The 20,716-nt window shown below is 40.3% G+C and overlaps 3 protein-coding genes across 3 annotated transcripts; all 3 read left to right on the top strand.

Annotated features, from left to right (window-relative positions):
• Positions 1-553: 553 nt before the first annotated feature.
• LOC138608992 (zymogen granule membrane protein 16-like) lies at positions 554-3,417 on the top strand. The gene is made up of 5 exons (XM_069681595.1): positions 554-634; positions 837-876; positions 989-1,041; positions 1,235-1,361; positions 2,682-3,417. Exons 3-5 carry the CDS (start codon positions 990-992, stop codon positions 3,019-3,021), a joined length of 519 nt encoding a protein of 172 aa, XP_069537696.1. The 5' UTR covers positions 554-634; positions 837-876; position 989; the 3' UTR covers positions 3,022-3,417.
• Positions 3,418-7,755: 4,338 nt separating this feature from the next.
• Positions 7,756-10,059, top strand: LOC138609235 (zymogen granule membrane protein 16-like). Its single transcript, XM_069681869.1, has 5 exons — positions 7,756-7,826; positions 8,029-8,068; positions 8,181-8,233; positions 8,427-8,553; positions 9,356-10,059. Exons 3-5 carry the CDS (start codon positions 8,182-8,184, stop codon positions 9,693-9,695), a joined length of 519 nt encoding a protein of 172 aa, XP_069537970.1. The 5' UTR covers positions 7,756-7,826; positions 8,029-8,068; position 8,181; the 3' UTR covers positions 9,696-10,059.
• Positions 10,060-13,080: 3,021 nt separating this feature from the next.
• LOC138609244 (zymogen granule membrane protein 16-like) lies at positions 13,081-15,886 on the top strand. The gene is made up of 5 exons (XM_069681877.1): positions 13,081-13,155; positions 13,358-13,396; positions 13,509-13,561; positions 13,755-13,881; positions 15,166-15,886. The coding sequence occupies exons 3-5, from the start codon at positions 13,510-13,512 to the stop codon at positions 15,503-15,505; spliced, it is 519 nt and encodes a 172-aa protein (XP_069537978.1). The 5' UTR covers positions 13,081-13,155; positions 13,358-13,396; position 13,509; the 3' UTR covers positions 15,506-15,886.
• Positions 15,887-20,716: the final 4,830 nt, after the last annotated feature.

Here is a 20,716-nt window from a genome sequence, read left to right as displayed (position 1 = left end):
TATAAACTTTGAACCAAAACTTTTTTATTCCATGCTCTTGTAGTTCTTTAAAATATGTAAGGGCTAAGAAGTGAAATATACAAAAATATATATAACATATATAACATTTTCCCCGCAGATTGTTTTTTAAGCACAGTATTACAGAACTGCTGTGTTGTTCATCTGAACATGTTTCAGAGCATTTAAACTTTCAGCTATGTGCAGGTAATATCGTGCTGAGAGCTTCATTTGTACCAAAAGTTTTTCTCATGTCTCATAATTCTGTAACTCTACTTTCATTGTATATAAAAATAATCCCCAGTTTCCTTCTTTGAAATTACTCAAGGTGTTTTTTAAGGACATTCTTTAAACCTGTTGTCGTCTCAGTGTGATTAACTGATAGTGTTGCAAGTATTACATTTCATTAGGCACATTCTCTGACCAAACAGGAAAGTACTTTTTACAGTATTTACTGAACCCACATCATCCAGGTAAATGCAAGCAGGAAACACTCAGGAATGTGCTCAGGAATGCAAAGTGGTGCTATAAAGACACCTGCGGCTGCTTACAGTCAAACAGAGCTGGAGAGAGGAGAGGCTGCACGCAGCGAGAGAGAAGCCCGGAGAGCATCACTGCACACTTTGAAACTTGATCTGTGAGTAAATGTGTTTATTTTGATGTTACCTGTAACATATATGGAAAGTAATATTATATTTTAATCAATTAAAGATGAAGATGAGAATTTAATTAATATAACTGTTGCTACATTAATATAGTAATGAACACTCCAACTACTACTACTGCAGTGATGATAATAATAATTATGTCACATTAAAAACACTTGCTTTGGTCCACAGGTGTCTCTTGGTCATTGTGTAACACATTAAAAAAAGCAAGGTAAGCATGCATCCTCTTTATCTCTCCATGATCCATTCTGCCTGCAGGAATAACTCACTAAATTATTGCTGGGAAAAAAAATAATTGTTTCCTGTTATCATTTGTTTCACAGAATGCATTACGTCGTCCTTGTCGCTCTGCTCTCAGCCTGCGTCCTGGCTGATGGTAAGTACGATTTATGAGTCGAATGTGTGTTAAAGGCTTACGTGTGTTGGAAAATCAATTGTCACTCAAGTGAACACCATACAAAATAATTCATTGTTGTTAAAGTAAATATTGTTTATGTATTTCTGTATCAGAAGAAAAGTTTCCTTTAAGTGTCTCAGCGTGATCATGTTTGCCTCTCTTGTGTTTGCAGTGCAGCCTCAGTATTACTCCTTCTCTCCAGCCGTGGGTTCAGGAAGTGGCACCTCGTACAGTCTGAGTGGAGAGGGCAGAATCACCGCCGTCAGAGTGTGGGAGGCCAACAACAACTATATCTATGGGTAAATATCAAACATATTCAATCTGGTTTTACATTATACTTGTTTATCATTTCTCATAGAAATTCCACTTATAGACAACTCGACTGCAAATACTGTTTTGAGGGAAATGCGATGCAGATAGTTTAAAGCACATGAGGAAAATGTTAAATAACATTTCTGGCATGCTGCTGTGGAAACAGAATTTATGGCTTTAATTCTGTATTTGTTAACATCTTAAATAATTATGGTTTTCTTCACAATTCGTTCCACCTTTCTACTTTTAGTTAAATTGTCTCAACAAATTGTAATTTCAGAGCTGAACAACATCAGAGTGTATTCTTTTTTCTTTCCTGCTATCACATCAGTGTTAATCAAGGTTTTGATGTTTCCAAAGGAACCCCTGTGATTAAATTCCTTCTATACATTTGTTTAGCCATCAGGCTGTGAGTTGTTCACCCCTAAGGCCACTGTATGAGCCTCGAGAAGCTAGCTTGAACCCTCTTGTTAGTTTGGTCCCCCAGACACCCCCCTCTGAGAATGACACCGTAGCTTCTTTCATCTTGGTTGTGTATTGCCCTTTGTTGCTCGATCTCAATAAGCATAGCCCTTTTGGTTAGCCCTTTGTTTACTGTGACCCAAGATGTATAATCTGGCTAGAGTGGACTCTAGTCAGACAGGTTTTCTACAACTTGCTGTTGATCATGGTCTCAATTTGATACGATAAAAAGTACCAAAATGATTTGAGACATGTCTTTGAATGTTCAATGTGTTATCCCAAAAGCATGTTTCCTACCAAACACAAAGAGCGTTAGAAATGTGTCACAAATGTTTATCTTAAATTATGAAAAACAAGTGTGAGAAAATAGCTGGGAGTATTTTGTTTCTTTCCTGGTAAAGGTTACTGAAAGGAGGAAATGCTGGACTACTTGCAGGTGTGGATGGTATGCTTTCACTTTAGCAGTAGCTACAGTTTGTGGTATGACTCAAAATAAACTACAGTACCCATGATCACAGTGATCCAGTGCAACAGTCTGACTCACTGGTGTGATTTTAATATGTTTTGGACAACAATAGAGCGTATTAAAGAGCTTTGACTTAACCAGTGATGTTTTTATTCATAAAAATGTTATTTATATATTATTTTTATTTATAAATAATTAGAAAAATCTAAAATCACCCAACTCAAAGTTTGTTGTTTATTTAAACTAAGAGTCAGTAAGTAAGACAGTAAGTATGCCGCCATTTCTTTCTCTCGCTTCACAATGCACCAACAGTTTTTATCAAACAAACGTTTTATAATTTAAACTACGTTAATACTTACTGTTGGCTTCTCTTCCTCAGCTTTCAGTTCAGGTACGGCAACATCTGGTCTGCTGTTGTTGGTATCCAATCAGGCATTCCCCAGGAGATAGAGTTGTATGAGGATGAAGCAATCATCCAGATCTCTGGGAAGTATGCGCACTACGTGCAGTCGGTGGTGTTCACCACTAATAGGGGCCGCACGCTGCAAGCGGGCCAACCTTCAGGGCAATCCTTCAACATGTATCCCAACAACACAGAGGCCGAGCTGCGCTTCATCAGCGGACGCTACCACGGAGGCATCACCTCCATCGGAGCTCACTGGGCCGCCGTTTATCAGCCCTCCGTTAATCATCACTCCAAACACCCAGCCTTGGCCTGAGGAGGAGAGGAGAGTTTTAGCCTCAGCAATTGTACGAGAATCAGAGAATTGTTGTTGTTTTAAAGTTCTTTTCTGTATTTTCTAAATTTTTAACATTTTCACGTCACAAACTGAACATTTTCCTGACCTTTAATGCAATTTGTTGAAAACCTCTTTCTTTGTTAAATTGTTCTTTGTTCTAAGCTCCAATGTGTGTATGAATTGGGTGAACTACAGAACCCTCTGTTACTTCCTGAGGAAAGATTTTAAACTACTTAATTGATGGACCAAATAAAGTGTATTATTGTTTATGATACAAACTTTGAATCAAACCTTTTTTTTCCCATGCTCTTGTAGATCTTTAAAATATGTAAGGAATAAGAAGTGAAATAAAAAAAGCATCTTTTGAACATCAAACCTGCTCAAGTTCTCAATGTGTTTTATAATAATCATTATTTTCACTTTGGATACATGCAGACCTTTTCCCCTACACTTAATCCTGCTGTCAAACATTATCAGCCCTTCACTGTCAACAGGTGTGTTCCCCACTGCATTTAAGCAAGCTCAGGTCACCCCACTGCTCAAAAAACCCACCCTCTACCCAACCCAGGATGAAAGCTCACACCAGTGTCACTTCTACCCTTCCTGTCAATTTCCCAATGGTTTAAGATGTAGGCAATGCATTTTACACGCTTGTAGGACACATTTGGGGTTTTCAAAAGTTCAAAGAATAAGCCATGAGGTATACTTACCAAGGCTGCCTTTGTTTTTTTCCTGTCAAGTTTTGCTGTTACATAAGTATGACTGACTGATGGTGTCGCCCCTCTTGATTACATACATTCTCAATGTAGACAGAATTTACCGAAGTCATCCAGCAGGTAAATCTACTTGCGGGGAACACTCAAAAATGTGCTCAGGAATGCCTGGTGGTTCTATAAAGACACCTGCTGATACTCAAGGTCAAACAGAGCTGGAGACAGCTGGAGCCCGGGGAGCTTCACTGCACACTTTAACACTTGATCTGTGAGTATTTCTCCTTATTTTGATTGTGTGATTAAGTAGATCATTTATTGTTTTGTTGGCTGACTGCCGGAGTCAGCCCTGCACATGGGTCTGTATGTGACTGAGTGAGTGAGTGAGGGACGGTACTTTCACAGGTGTAGAGAGAGAGAGTTGCGACATCGCAATGGTGGATCATGGAGCATGTTGGACCTCCACTGACGCGACTCTCTGTCTATACGGCTCTGGATACTTTGTTCGGGAGTAAGCATGACTGCTCATCTGCTGTCCTGACCTACGTTTGCAGCGTGCACCTGTGTTCAAACAAATTGTCATCGGCCTCATAAGGACAGTCTTTGTAACACATTGCCCATAAAAGCGCACATTGACCCGATGCGGTCAGCCATCTAGTCTTGTTAAATTCTTACCTGCAATATATGGAAAGCATTCATATTATATTTTTGAAAATGTCAGATAAATATATATCGTTGTCAATGATACACTTTTTTTTCTTTCTTTTTTTTTACAGTTAACAAATATTAATAGATAGGCCTTATAATAATGATAATAATAATAATAATACGTATAATAATAATAAATATAATAATACTAAAACTACTACTACTACTGCTAAGAATAATCAGAATAATTATTATGATTAATATTAAACATTTTATTTGCTTCATTCATATAGTAATAAATATTCCTTCTCCTGCTACTGCAATAATAACAAAAATAATAATGTCACATTAAAAACTCAATTTCTTTCGTCCACAGGTGTCTCTTGGTCATTATGTAACACATTCAAAAAATCCACCGGTTTCCGGCAGAGAACCATGGCCTCACACTTGGAGGTGCTGACTCTCATCCCAACCTTGTCACACTCGGCTGCAAACCGCCCCAATGCCTGCTGGAGGTCCCAGGTTGATGAAGCCAACAGGATAACATCATCTGCAAAAAGCAGAGATGAAATCTTGAGGTCCCCAAACTGGAAACCCTCCTCCCCCCAGCTGCACCTTGAGATCCTGTCCATAAAAAATCACAAACAGCATCGGTGACAAGGGACAGCCCTGGCTGAGGCCAACACGTACTGGGAACGTGTTTGACTTTGTGCCGAGGATGCGGACACAGCTCTCACTTTGGTTATACAGCGACCGGATGGCTTGTATCAACGGCCCCGGTACCCCATACTCCTGCAGTACCCCCCACAGGACCACCCAGGGGACACGATCATAAGCCTTTTCCAAGTCCACAAAGCACATGTAGACTGGATGAGCAAACTCCCATGCCCCCCTATGCAGCCCTGCCAGGGTAAAGAGTTGGTTCACTGTTCCACGGCCAGGTCGGAATCCGCATTGTTCCTCCTGTATCCGAGGTTCGACAATCGGCCGGAGCCTCCTTTCAAGCACCCTGGAATAAACTTTACCCGGGAGGCTGAGTAGTGTTATACCCCGATAGTTGGGACACACCCTCCGGTCCCCCTTTTTAAAAATGGGAACCACCACCCCGGTGTCCCATTCCACAGGTACTGTCCCAGACCTCCACGCGACATTGAAGAGGTGTGCCAGCCACGACAGCCCAACAATGTCCAGAGCCTTTACCATCTCAGGGCGAATCTCATCTACACCTGGCGCCTTGCCACTGAGGAGCTTCTTGACTACCTCAGCGACCTCTGCCTCGGATATAGATAAGGCTTCCCCTGGAACTTCAGACTCTGCCTCCTCATCAGAGGACGTTTTGGCTGGGTTCAGGAGTTCCTCAAAGTGTTCCTTCTACCGCTCAACAATATCCTCAGTCCGGGTCAGCAGTTCTCCACTCCTGCTAAAAACAACCAACGGGTTCTCAGGTTGCCGCCACGACAGGCACCGACAGCCTTCTGGCCACAACTCCTTGTAGCCGCTTCCACAATGGAGGCTTTGAACACGGCCCATTCGGATTCCATGTCCCCAACCTCCCCCAGGATGCAAGAGAAATTCTTCCGGAGGTGGGAGTGGAAGACCGCGTGGGCAGGGGCCTCCGCCAGACGTTCCCAGTTCACTCTCACTACACGTTTAGGTTTACCAGGTCTGTCCCGCAGCCTCCCCCGCAATCTGATCCAACTCACCACCAGGTGGTGATCAGTTGACAGCTCTGCTCCTTTCTTCACCCTAGTGTCCAAAACATGCGGCCGCAGATCTGATGAAATGACCACAAAGTTGATCATTGATCTACGGCCTAGGGTGCTCTGGTACCAGGTACACTTATGAGCAACCCTATGTTCGAACATGGTGTTTGTTATGGCCAATCCCTGACGAGCACTGAAGTCCAATAACAAGACGCCCACAAGGCGGCGGCTCCATGTTGCTCGTTCAGGCTGAGCCCGGCCGGGCCCCATGGACAAAAGCCCAGCCACCAGAAATAAACTACAGTACCCATGAACCCCAACAGTCCGACTCACTGGTTTGATGTATTTATGCCTACATTTAGAGATTATGTCTATATTTAAATGAATGTTTCATTTTACACAATTAGACCCTTCTTTCTTTCTCCTGTTTTAACAATGCACCTGCAGTTTTTAATAACATGACTTCCCTTCCTTCCACAGCTTCCAGTTCAAGTACGGCGCACTCTGGTCTTCTGTTGTTGGTATCAAATCCGGAATTCCCCAGGAGATAGAGTTGTATGAGGATGAAGCCATCGTCCAGATCTCTGGGAAGTATGCGCACTACATGCAGTCGGTGATGTTCACTACTAACAGGGGCCGCACGCTGCAAGTGGGCCAACCTTCAGGCAGATCCTTCAACATGTATCAGCGGAGGCATCACCTCCATCGGAGATCACTGGGCCGTCGTTAATCAGCCCTCCAACTGGGCAGGTTTGGCGTGAGGAGGAGAGGAGGGCTTCAGCCTCAGAAATTGTACGAGAATCTGAGAATTATTGTTGTTTAAAAATGTTTTCTGTATTTTCAAAATCTGTAACCATTTTGACCTCACAGACAGAACATTTTTCTAACCTTTGATGCAATTTGTTGAAAACCTCTTTGTAACTGCATCCACAGGTCCGCCCACCTTGTGATTGACAGGCGTCAACATCCTTCCTTCCATCCATCCTTTTTTTTTTTTTCAAATAAATTTCATGATCCAAATGGTCGTCTCTATGTCACCATCGGCTGGCAGTAGATGGCATGTTGAGCCATCTCCAACATTTTATTGTTAATGATATAAACTTTGAACCAAACCTTTTTTATCCCATGCTCTTGTAGTTCTTTAAAATATGTAACGGCTAAGAAGTGAAATATACAAAAATATATATAACATATATAACATTTTCCCCGCCGATTGTTTTTTAACCACAGTATTACAGAACTGCTCTGTTGTTCATCTTAACATGTTTCAGAGCATTTAACTTTCAGCTATGTGCAGGTAATATCGTGCTGAGAGCTTCATTTGTACCAAAAGTTTTTCTCATGTCTCATAAATCTGTAACTCTACTTTCATTGTATATAAAAATAATCCTCAGTTTCCTTCTTTGAAATTACTCAAGGTGTTTTTTAAGGACATTCTTTACACCTGTTGTCGTCTCAGTGTGATTTACTGATAGTGTCACAAGTATTACATTTCATGAAGCACATTCTCTGACCAAACAGGAAAGTACAACAGTACTTTTTACATTATTTCCTGAACCCACATCATCCAGGTAAATGCAAGCAGGAAACACTCAGGAATGCAAAGTGGTGCTATAAAGACACCTGCGGCTGCTTAAGGTCCAACAGAGCTGGAGAGAGGAGAAGCTGCACGCAGCGAGAGAGAAGCCCGGAGAGCATCACTGCACACTTTGAAACTTGATCTGTGAGTAAATGTGTTTATTTTGATATTACCTGTAACATATACGGAAAGTAATATTATATTTTAATCAATTAAAGATGAAGATGAGAATTTAATTAATATAACTGTTGCTACATTAATATAGTAATAAACACTCCAACTACTACTACTGCAGCGATGATAATAATAATTATGTCACATTAAAAACACTTGCTTTGGTCCACAGGTGTCTCTTGGTCATTGTGTAACACATTAAAAAAAGCAAGGTAAGCATGCATCCTCTTTATCTCTCCATGATCCATTCTGCCTGCAGGAATAACTCACTAAATTATTGCTGGGAAAAAAAATAATTGTTTCCTGTTATCATTTGTTTCACAGAATGCATTACGTCGTCCTTGTCGCTCTGCTCTCAGCCTGCGTCCTGGCTGATGGTAAGTACGATTTATGAGTCGAATGTGTGTTCAAGGCTTACGTGTGTTGGAAAATCAATTGTCACTCAAGTGAACACCATACAAAATAATTCATTGTTGTTAAAGTAAATATTGTTTATGTATTTCTGTATCAGAAAAAAAGTTTCCTTTAAGTGTCTCAGCGTGATCATGTTTGCCTCTCTTGCGTTTGCAGTGCAGCCTCAGTATTACTCCTTCTCTCCGGCCGTGGGTTCAGGAAGTGGCACCTCGTACAATCTGAGTGGAGAGGGCAGAATCACCGCTGTCAGAGTGTGGGAGGCCAACAACAACTATATCTATGGGTAAATATCAAACATATTCAATCTGGTTTTACATTATACTTTACTATAGACAACTCGACTGCAAATACTGTTTTGTGGGAAATGCGATGCAGATAGTTTAAAGCACATGAGGAAAATGTTTAATAACATTTCTGGGATGCTGCAAAGAAGTTGATCATGGTCTTAATTTGATACGATAAAAAGTACCAAAATGATTTGAGACATGTCTTTGAAAGTTCAATGGCAATCCCAAAAGCATGTTTCCTACCAAACACAAAGAGCGTTAGAAATGTGTCACAAATGTTTCACAAAATCTTAAATTATGAAAAACAAGTGTGAGAAAATAGCTGGGAGTATTTTGTTTCTTTCCTGGTAAAGGTTACTGAAAGGAGGAAATGCTGGACTACTTGCAGGTGCGGATGGTATGCTTTCACTTGAGCAGTAGCTACAGTTTGTGGCATTGACTCAAAATAAACTACACTACCCATGATCACAGGGATCTAGTGCAACAGTCTGACTCACTGGTGTGATTTTAATATGTTTTGGACAACAATAGAGCGTATTAAAAGGCTTTGACTTAACCAGTGATGTTTTTATTCATAAAAATGTTATTTATATATTATTTTTATTTATAAATAATTAGAAAAATCTAAAATCACCCAACTCAAAGTTTGTTGTTTATTTAAACTAAGAGTCAGTAAGTAAGACAGTAAGTATGCCGCCATTTCTTTCTCTCGCTTCACAATGCACCAACAGTTTTTATCAAACAGACGTGTTATAATTTAAACTACGTTAATACTTACTGTTGGCTTCTCTTCCTCAGCTTTCAGTTCAGGTACGGCAACATCTGGTCTGCTGTTGTTGGTATCCAATCAGGCATTCCCCAGGAGATAGAGTTGTATGAGGATGAAGCCATCATCCAGATCTCTGGGAAGTATGGCCACGAGGTGCAGTCGGTGGTGTTCACCACTAACAGGGGCCGCACATTGCGAGCGGGCCAACCTTCAGGCAGATCCTTCAACATGTATCCCAACAACACAGAGGCCGAGCTGCGCTTCATCAGCGGGCGCTTCAGCGGACGCATCACCTCCCTCGGAGCTCACTGGGCCGCCGTTTATCAGCCCTCCGTTAATCATCACTCCAAACACCCAGCCTTGGCCTGAGGAGGAGAGGAGAGTTTTAGCCTCAGCAATTGTACGAGAATCAGAGAATTGTTGTTGTTTTAAAGTTCTTTTCTGTATTTTCTGAATTTTTAACATTTTCACGTCACAAACTGAACATTTTCCTGACCTTTAATGCAATTTGTTGAAAACCTCTTTCTTTGTTAAATTGTTCTTTGTTCTAAGCTCAAGTGTGTGTATAAGTTGGGAGAACTACAGAACCCTCTGTTACTTCCTGAGGAAAGATTTTAAACTACTTAATTGATGGACCAAATAAAGTGTATTATTGTTTATGATACAAACTTTGAATCAAACCTTTTTTTTCCCATGCTCTTGTAGATCTTTAAAATATGTAAGGAATAAGAAGTGAAATTAAAAAAGCATCTTTTGAACATCAAACCTGCTCAAGTTCTCAATGTGTTTTATAATAATCATTATTTTCACTTTGGATACATGCAGACCTTTTCCCCTACACTTAATCCTGCTGTCAAACATTATCAGCCCTTCACTGTCAACAGGTGTGTTCCCCACTGCATTTAAGCAAGCTCAGGTCACCCCACTGCTCAAAAAACCCACCCTCTACCCAACCCAGGATGAAAGCTCACACCAGTGTCACTTCTACCCTTCCTGTCAATTTCCCAATGGTTTAAGATGTAGGCAATGCATTTTACACGCTTGTAGGACACATTTGGGGTTTTCAAAAGTTCAAAGAATAAGCCATGAGGTATACTTACCAAGGCTGCCTTTGTTTTTTGCTGTCAAGTTTTGCTGTTACATAAGTATGACTGACTGATGGTGTCGCCCCTCTTGATTACATACATTCTCAATGTAGACAGAATTTACCGAAGTCATCCAGCAGGTAAATCTACTTGTGGGGAACACTCAAAAATGTGCTCAGGAATGCCTGGTGGTGCTATAAAGACACCTGCTGATACTCAAAGGCGTGTTAAAGGCTTACGTGTGTTGGAAAACCATACAAAATAATTAATTGTTATTAAAAGTAAGATACAGTTTCCTTTAAGTGTGTCAACGTGATCATGCTGACTCATGTTTACCTCTCTTGTGTTTGTAGTGCAGCCTCAGTATTACTCCTTCTCCCCGGCCGTGGGTTCAGGAAGTGGCACCAATTTATGAGTCAAATGTGTGTTCAAGGCTTACGTGTGTTGGAAAATCAATTGTCACTCAAGTGAACGCCATACAAAATAATTCTCTATTTGAGGCTGGGGAAAGAGCCTGGTCTTTATTTGATACAATAAAAAGTATTAAAGGACACACACTGTGTCCATCCATCCATCCATCATCTTCCACTTATCCGGAGCCGGGTCGCGGTGGCAGCCTACTCAGCAAGGTGACCCAAGCGTCCCTTTTCCCAGCAACATTTTCCAGTTCCTCCTGGGGGATTCCGAGGCGTTCCCAGGCCAGACACCCTAGTGTCCAAAACATGCGGCCGCAGATCTGATGAAACAACCACAAAGTCGATCATTGATCTACGGCCTAGGGTGCTCTGGTACCAGGTACACTTATGAGCAACCCTATGTTCGAACATGGTGTTTGTTATGGCCAATCCCTGACGAGCACAGAAGTCCAATAACAAGACACCACTCGAGTTCAGATCGGGGAGGCCGTTCCTCCCAATAACCCCCCTTCAGGTTTCTCCATCATTGCCCACATGAGCGTTAAAGTCCCCCAGTAAAACTATGGAGTCCCCAGATGGGATCCCTTCCAGGACCCCACCCAGTGACTCCAAGAAGGCCGCGTACTCCGAACTGCTGTTCGGTGCATAGGCACAAACAACAATCCGAGCCTTCCTCTCCGCAACTTGCAGTCGCAGAGAGGCGACCCTCTCATTCACCAGGGAAAAGTCCAACACAGCGGAGCTCAGCCGGGGGCTTGCTCCTGTAACAGCCCAATTTTCCAGTTTGGGATCAATGAAGTGCATCTATCTCTATCTATGTGGACTATCTTTAGTTACAGCTTAATATGGGCTTGTATGTTTTCACAGTAGAAGTCGGATTCATGTGGCATTGACTAAAAATAAACTACAGTACCCATGATCACAGTGATCCAATGCAACAGTCCGACTCACTGGTTTGACGTATTTTTGCCTACATTTAGAGATGATGTCTATATAATAACATGACTTCCCTTCCTTCCACAGCTTCCAGTTCAAGTACGACGCACTCTGGTCTTCTGTTGCTGGTATCAAATCCGGAATTCCCCAGGAGATAGAGTTGTATGAGGATGAAGCCATCGTCCAGATCTCTGGGAAGTATGCGCACTACGTGCAGTCGGTGGTGTTCACTACTAACAGGGGCCGCACGCTGCAAGTGGGCCAACCTTCAGGCAGATCCTTCAACATGTATCCCGACAACAGCAAGGCCGAGCTGCGCTTCATCAGCGGACGCTACAGCGGAGGCATCACCTCCATCGGAGCTCACTGGGCCGTCGTTAATCAGCCCTCCAACTGGGCAGGTTTAGCGTGAGGAGGAGAGGAGGGCTTTAGCCTCAGAAATTGTACGAGAATCTGAGAATTATTGTTGTTTAAAAATGTTTTGTGTATTTTCAAAATCTGTAACCATTTTGACCTCACAGACAGAACATTTTTCTAACCTTTGATGCAATTTGTTGAAAACCTCTTTTGTAACTGCATCCACAGGTCCGCCCACCTTGTGATTGACAGGCGTCAACATTTTTTTTTTTTTTTCAAATAAATGTCATGATGTCATTTTGTCCCAAATGGTCGTCTCTATGTCACCATCGGCTGGCAAGGTCCAGGGCTGATTTAAAACTGTAGATGGCATGTTGAGCCATCTCCAACATTTTATTGTTAATGATATAAACTTTGAACCAAACCTTTTTTATCCCATGCTCTTGTAGTTCTTTAAAATATGTAACGGCTAAGAAGTGAAATATACAACAATATATATAATATATATAACATTTTCCCCGCAGATTGTTTTTTAACCACAGTATTACAGAACTGCTGTGTTGTTCATCTTAACATGTTTCAGAGCATTTAACTTTCAGCTATGTGCAGGTAATATCGTGCTGAGAGCTTCATTTGTACCAAAAGTTTTTCTCATGTCTCATAAATCTGTAACTCTACTTTCATTGTATATAAAAATAATCCTCAGTTTCCTTCTTTGAAATTACTCAAGGTGTTTTTTAAGGACATTCTTTACACCTGTTGTCGTCTCAGTGTGATTTACTGATAGTGTCACAAGTATTACATTTCATGAAGCACATTCTCTGACCAAACAGGAAAGTACAACAGTACTTTTTACATTATTTCCTGAACCCACATCATCCAGGTAAATGCAAGCAGGAAACACTCAGGAATGCAAAGTGGTGCTATAAAGACACCTGCAGCTGCTTAAGGTCCAACAGAGCTGGAGAGAGGAGAGGCTGCACGCAGCGAGAGAGAAGCCCGGAGAGCATCACTGCACACTTTGAAACTTGATCTGTGAGTAAATGTGTTTATTTTGATATTACCTGTAACATATATGGAAAGTAATATTATATTTTAATCAATTAAAGATGAAGATGAGAATTTAATTAATATAACTGTTGCTACATTAATATAGTAATAAACACTCCAACTACTACTACTGCAGCGATGATAATAATAATTATGTCACATTAAAAACACTTTCTTTGGTCCACAGGTGTCTCTTGGTCATCGTGTAACACATTAAAAAAAACAAGTAAGCATGCATCCTCTTTATCTCTCCATGATCCATTCTGCCTGCAGGAATAACTCACTAAATTATTGCTGGGAAAAATAATAATTGTTTCCTGTTATCATTTGTTTCACAGAATGCATTACGTCGTCCTTGTCGCTCTGCTCTCAGCCTGCGTCCTGGCTGATGGTAAGTACGATTTATGAGTCGAATGTGTGTTCAAGGCTTACGTGTGTTGGAAAATGAATCGTCACTCAAGTGAACACCATACAAAATAATTAATTGTTGTTAAAGTAAATATTGTTTATGTATTTCTGTATCAGAAGAAAAGTTTCCTTTAAGTGTCTCAGCGTGATCATGTTTGCCTCTCTTGCGTTTGCAGTGCAGCCTCAGTATTACTCCTTCTCTCCGGCCGTGGGTTCAGGAAGTGGCACCTCGTACAATCTGAGTGGAGAGGGCAGAATCACCGCTGTCAGAGTGTGGGAGCTCAAAAACAACTATATCTATGGGTACATATCAAACATATTCAATCTGGTTTTACATTATACTTACAGTTGCAAGAAAAAGTATGTGAACCCTTGGATTTAATAACTGGTTGACCCTCCTTTGGCAGCAATAACCTCAACCAAACGTTTCCTATAGTTGCATATCAGACCTGCACAATGGTCAGGAGGAATTTGAGAACATTCCTCTTTACAAACCTGTTTCAGTTCAGCAATATTCTTGGGATGTCTGGTGTGAATCGCTCTCTTGAGGTCATGCCACAGTGCAGGGTGGAAAAAGTCATTAGTCTAGGGGTTCACATACTTTTTCCACCCTGCACTGTGAATGTTTACATGGTGTGTTCAATAAAAACATGAAAACATATAATTGTTTGTGTGGTGTAAGTTTAAGCAGACTGTGTTTGTCTATTGTTGTGACTTAGATGAAGATCAGAACACATTTTATGACCAATTTATGCAGAAATCCAGGTAATTCCAAAGGGTTCACATACTTTTTCTTGCAACTGTATAGATCATTCCTCATAGAAATTCCACTTATAGACAACTCGACTGCAAATACTGTTTTGTGGGAAATGCGATGCAGATAGTTTAAAGCACATGAGGAAAATGTTTAATAACATTTCTGGGATGCTGCAAAGAAGTTGATCATGGTCTTAATTTGATACGATAAAAAGAACCAAAATGATTTGAGACATGTCTTTGAATGTTCAATGGCAATCCCAAAAGCATGTTTACTACCAAACACAAAGAGCGTTAGAAATGTGTCACAAATGTTTCACAAAATCTTAAATTATGAAAAACAAGTGTGAGAAAATAGCTGGGAGTATTTTGTTTCTTTCCTGGTAAAGGTTACTGAAAGGAGGAAATGCTGGACTACTTGCAAGTGCAGATGGTATGCTTTCACTTGAGCAGTAGCTACAGTTTGTGGCATTGACTCAAAATAAACTACACTACCCATGATCACAGGGATCCAGTGCAACAGTCTGACTCACTGGTGTGATTTGTTTTGGACAACAATAGAGCATATTAAAAGGCTTTGACTTAACCAGTGATGTTTTTATTCATAAAAATTTTATTTATATATTATTTCTATTTATAAATAATTAGAAAAATCTAAAATCACCCAACTCAAAGTTTGTTGTTTATTTAAACTAAGAGTCAGTAAGTAAGACAGTAAGTATGCCGCCATTTCTTTCTCCTTTAGCTTCACAATGCACCAACAGTTTTTATCAAACAGACGTGTTATAATTTAAACTACGTTAATACTTACTGTTGGCTTCTCTTCCTCAGCTTTCAGTTCAGGTACGGCAACATCTGGTCTTCTGTTGTTGGTATCGAATCCGGAATTCCCCAGGAGATAGAGTTGTATGAGGATGAAGCCATCATCCAGATCTCTGGGAAGTATGCCACCTACATACAGTCGGTGGTGTTCACCACTAACAGGGGCCGCACATTGCGAGCGGGCCAACCTTCAGGGCAATCCTTCAACATGTATCCCGACAACAGAGAGGCCGAGCTGCGCTTCATCAGCGGGCGCTTCAGCGGACGCATCACCTCCCTCGGAGCTCACTGGGCCGTCGTTTATCAGCCCTCCGTTAATCATCACTCCAAACACCCAGCCTTGGCCTGAGGAGGAGAGGAGAGTTTTAGCCTCAGCAATTGTACAAGAATCAGAGAATTGTTGTTGTTTTAAAGTTCTTTTCTGTATTTTCTAAATTTTTAACATTTTCACGTCACAAACTGAACATTTTCCTGACCTTTAATGCAATTTGTTGAAAACCTATTTCTTTGGTAAATTGTTCTTTGTTCTAAGCTCAAGTGTGTGTATAAGTTGGGAGAACTATAGAACCCTCTGTTACTTCCTGAGGAAAGATTTTAAACTACTTAATTGATGGACCAAATAAAGTGTATTATTGTTTATGATACAAACATTGAATCAAACCTTTTTTATCCCATGCTCTTGTAGTTCTTTAAAATATGTAAGGAATAAGAAGTGAAATTAAAAAATCATCTTTTGCATCTCAAACCTGCTCAAGTTCTCAATGTGTTTTATAATACTCACTGTGGACACGTGCAGTTAGAGCACCCTCAGTCTGCCTGCTTCAGACAAGGAAACACTTCTGATGTCTCTTAGAGGCATTAACTGGAAGTCTATACTGGTTAAAGGAAATGTGTAACATTAAGGGAAACAGGCTTACTAACCTCATTGTCATGTGGAAGAAAGAAATAAAAAGATTGATTCTACTATTATGTCAGTATGGAGGTGGAGAAAGGAGACAAGATTAGCATAGCAAGACTGAAGGAACAGGGAAACTATAATTATAGACATTTTTTCAGGTTCAGGAAGTCTTGCCGTCATATTACAAGCTTCAGCAGACACTACAGGAAGTCACTGCAAACATACATAAGCTGTCAAATTAATTAATTAATTTAAAAAATTATCTTTTGGGCATTATTAATGGGACAGTTGAATAGAGACAGCAGCAAGAGAGTGAGGGGTGTCATGCAGCAAAGGGCAGAGGGCAAGCTTCTTTAACTGTTGCCACTTATTTGTAAAAGTGTTCCTCATTCCCTTTCCACCCCTTGTTTTGTTGGGTGTAAAGTGCTTGAACTTATGACTCTTCCCGATTTCCCCCTTCAAAGGCTCATTATGACAAGCAGGAAGTTCAACCACACACACATTCTTAGTGTATGTACTCATTCAACTTACGGGGCGGTAAGTCAGAGAAACTCCACGGACAGGCTGAACAGAGCTTGGAGCAAAAAAGAACAAGGAACCAGACAGAGAAACTACTGAAAGGTTCACACCGTCAGCCACACCTGTGTTAGCTGATACTTAGCTGGGAATGAAAACACCACGCGCAAATACCTTACGCACATTTATAATTCTTCTCTACATGCGATACCTGTGCTGCATGTCTTTCTTTAAAGATGGTGTTGGCAACTAGCTTCTTTCCTCATTCCTTCCTTTTGTTCAGCTTCTCTTTCATGCAATGACATCATGCGAGATAAGTTGTTTCATATTTTTGTTCACTTCCAACTTACAGACTGAGTTGCTCGTTCATTTAACACATTTAATAAGTCATAAAATGCTGTATAAAACACAGTATTTGTCCTTTCTAGGGAGTAGTGGTGACGAGTTGAATTCCATCTGTTAGCATGCCAAAGAGGATTAACAAGTCTTTACTGTAACTGTCAGTTTAAAGACTTGATAGTTATGGCACGCACATTTAGACTCAGAGATTCTAAAAACAAGCCTTTGTGTTATTGCTCGCACCAGTGAAGCGCAGAAAGAATTAACACGCACAAACCTGACGTTTGCATGTGAGGAATCTCAAGTTGTTGGAAGACTTACAGCTTCGCATTCTGCCCCGTGGACACAGACAGAGCAGCAACTAGCATTGATTTCACCTTGTCTTTAACTCAGTGACGAGTGAGTAGCTTGTTAAAATGATAAGTGCTTGATAGCTTGCTAGGCTATCACAGCACCGCCAGCGGGCCAACATAGTTTTTGCCTTGGTTATAACCCAGTGAGGAGTGAGACGCCTGTTAATGTACCCCGTATGTGCGTTTTGTTTTGGTAGTGAATGATGGTTCAGGAGACGGTATGTGGGTTCTGGTTCTCTTTCCTTTCAGCTGTGTAACAGACAGAAATACAGTCAGTCATGAGCTGTGTGTGTCGTGACTCTCCCCTCCGGCCATGTTGAAATTGGCTTGTTTTCCGTCTTATTAACTTCAATTTACAAAATGAATCAAAACTTAGCAATAAAATAAACAATATTTAACAATAGCCACAATTATATATAAATAAAATGCACTGGTCCTTTAAAACAGAAAACTAAATAAAACAAATACAGCTTGGAAATTTTTTTTTTTTAAAAAATAAATGATTAAATCAGGCATTCAGACAGCAAATACTACAATTTAAAGCCAAAAAATTTGTAATCTCTTCTTAACAAGATTAAAACACAGTTTAACATAAAATGTATAAAATGCAACTATCAATATAACCATTTATAAAACACAGCTGCCAACTTTACACGGTAAAACTCAACAATTAACACTTGAATATAAGTATATATATAATATATACGGACGGAAATACAGTCAGTCATGAGCTGTGTGTGTCGTGAGTCTGCAACAAAAAAACAAACGCGCACCATTAACGAGGGATGACAGAGCGTGCTGCCTAGCAGTTAAGCTAACTAAGTGCGCTAGCATTAGCTTTTTTATCTTCGAAACTCATTAAAAACTTAAATCAGCTAACTCAAATCTCTGCAGCACTGACACAGGACGTGTCCAAATCACAAATAACAACTTTTATACACATTAACCAGCGGAGTCTCGCTTAATGGTTACCTACCTCCGCACATCGTGCACGCACGTAGCTGCACTTTCACGCCTGCGCACACACAGACTCCAAAACACAGACAGGAGAGATATAAAAAAGAAAGAAAGGAAGAATTATAATGAAAAAACAAGTGTTTTGGTGAAATTCATAAGATGTGTCTATTTCAAACTACTACATTTAGCTAATAACAGCTTGCTAGCTTGCTAGGCTATCAAAACACCACCAGCTAGCTAGCAGCCTACCAAACAGTGACACCTGTGGGTAATTCATCTCCAACTCACCTTAAATATGCCTCTACTTTGCTCTCATACTTAATGCTTGGGTTCAGCTAACACAAAAAGGGGAATTAGAAAGATGTATGCTGCATTAAATCCTGGAAAATGAGACGCTCTGTTACTGCTGCCCTTGCTAGCTTTAATATGAAAAGATGTGGCAGGAGAGCAGACTAATAACAAAGGAACACTGGTCTGAACTTTAAAAGTTAGGTTTCTCTTCCTGAAAAAAACCAAAACAAATAACTGAAAGCAAATAAATTAAGAGAGTTCTGGAGCCATTAAAAGGGGTCAAAGAAACATAACGACTGAAAAGTGAGATTAACAAAAGGAGATGTTAACTCAACTAACAGACCTTACAGACTACGACATGGGGGAAACATATATACTGGCTGGTCAAACCATTAAACACACAAAGGAAGACAGGCTCAATATTCATGAAAACTCAACAAAAAAGAGACCCTGGATCCCCTGCAGCTGTCCGAGCTCTTGGTACAGTCCATAGCTTGGCCCTCTGCATAATGACAGGCTCCACCCTCACCACCATGTTTGTCGGACCAGGAAGAAGAACCCAGCAGCCAGGTAACTGAAAGGCAAAAGAGAAATCGACTACTAAAACTAAATTAACCGAACTAGCATTATTACATGTCAGTGTAAGCTAAATGTGAGTGCTTCTACAGAAAACAGCTCATCGTCTAAGCTCCTAAAACACAAGTTTAAAGCCAAACGAACGGATTGCATTTTAAGTAATTTTAAGTGACCGTAAATTAAAGGCCTACCTGGAAATAAACTGTGGCCATTGCCACTAAAGGTGGCGTCATAGTTTTAAATGAAGCAAATGACACTACAACTGTATTGCAGTTACATTAACGCACACTGGACTCTTATATTGTCTGCTGCTATTGTTAACTTTAACTTTATACTGTAAGCTTTTAGCACTTACCAATATATAGGGTTTTTATTTACACCTGTTGTACATATTTTGTATTATACTTACTAACTTATTGCCTATTTTTTCATCTTATTCTATTTAAGTCTTTTACTTATTTTCATTCTAGTTCTGTGTTAATTGTTCTGCGCCAAAATCACCAAAACAAATCCCTTGTATGTGTAAACCTACGTGGCAATAAACCCAGATTCTGAGTCTAATAGACTCCCTTTAGCTCATCCTTGTGCTATTAAGCTCCCTCACTTAAATGTTCTTTATGACTTTATTTAATAATAATAATTATGGGTGACTTGAACTTAAGTTAGCTTACTGATTTATCTAACCCTAAGTAAATGATGTGTAAGTAGCTCAGCTTGTTTCAGCTAACCACTGATTCTTTTTGGCAAAACATTAAAAAAACACCCTCATAAATTTGATTCTGTCCAGTAGAAATTATTCATTTCCCTGGAGTATTTGACCGGGTTATTACTGATCTTTGTCCAGTATCTTGAACAAACTGAATGATCTGTGCTATGATCTGTGCATAGATTTGGCTTTAAGACATTTCCAAGGCCGTCTTTGCCATAGCAAATAAACATCTACCTGTGTGAAAGCTCTGAAGCAAACATGGACCCCTCTTATACTCCTGACTGGGAAGCTCTTTTATAGGGAGAGAATTTCTGTCTGCAAGCCAGACCCACACACAGGACCATAGCTTTTAGGAAGAAATGCTGCTGTCGGATTGATCCTGATAGTAGACCTTCTTGCTAACTCTTATTCCTTACCCCGGCAAGATTATGAAATGCATTCAATTTCATTTAAAAAAATGTCACACATTAATATTGATGTTCATGTACCATTAAGTCACAGTGATTTATGTTCAGCGCTGCTCTGTCGGTGGCTTTTTAAAGGGACATAGCAGCCGCACAGAGATGCTGTTCTGAAGGCCTTACCCGCTCTAGATTTTAGGAGGTCTACGGTTAAGGTCCTTCCTTTCTTTACCTGTCTGCATGAATCATTGCAGCACACAATCAGTACCATAGCTTTGACTTCTGTGTTTTGTCATGCACAGTCCGTCACGTCTGGTCATTGGCTCGTGTCATTGCATAAAGGAGGAGAAGGAATTTACCATCTTTTCATTCCTTAGTTGTCTTGCATTTCAATTATGTGATTACAGGTTTTTACAACAGGAAACACTGCACTTTCTTTGCTTGAAAAAGGTTATCCAATGTCGGTGTATTATTTTGTTTCCTGTTTTTTCTAACACATAATTGTGTCATGGAATGCCTG

Source organism: Semicossyphus pulcher, unplaced genomic scaffold, assembly GCF_022749685.1.
Source record: "Semicossyphus pulcher isolate SPU_LCO1_2020_fin unplaced genomic scaffold, fSemPul1.0.p SCAF_5, whole genome shotgun sequence".
NCBI lineage: Eukaryota > Metazoa > Chordata > Actinopteri > Labriformes > Labridae > Semicossyphus > Semicossyphus pulcher.
Note: the sequence above shows the minus strand (reverse complement) of the source record. Positions and strands in the feature narration are given on the sequence as shown.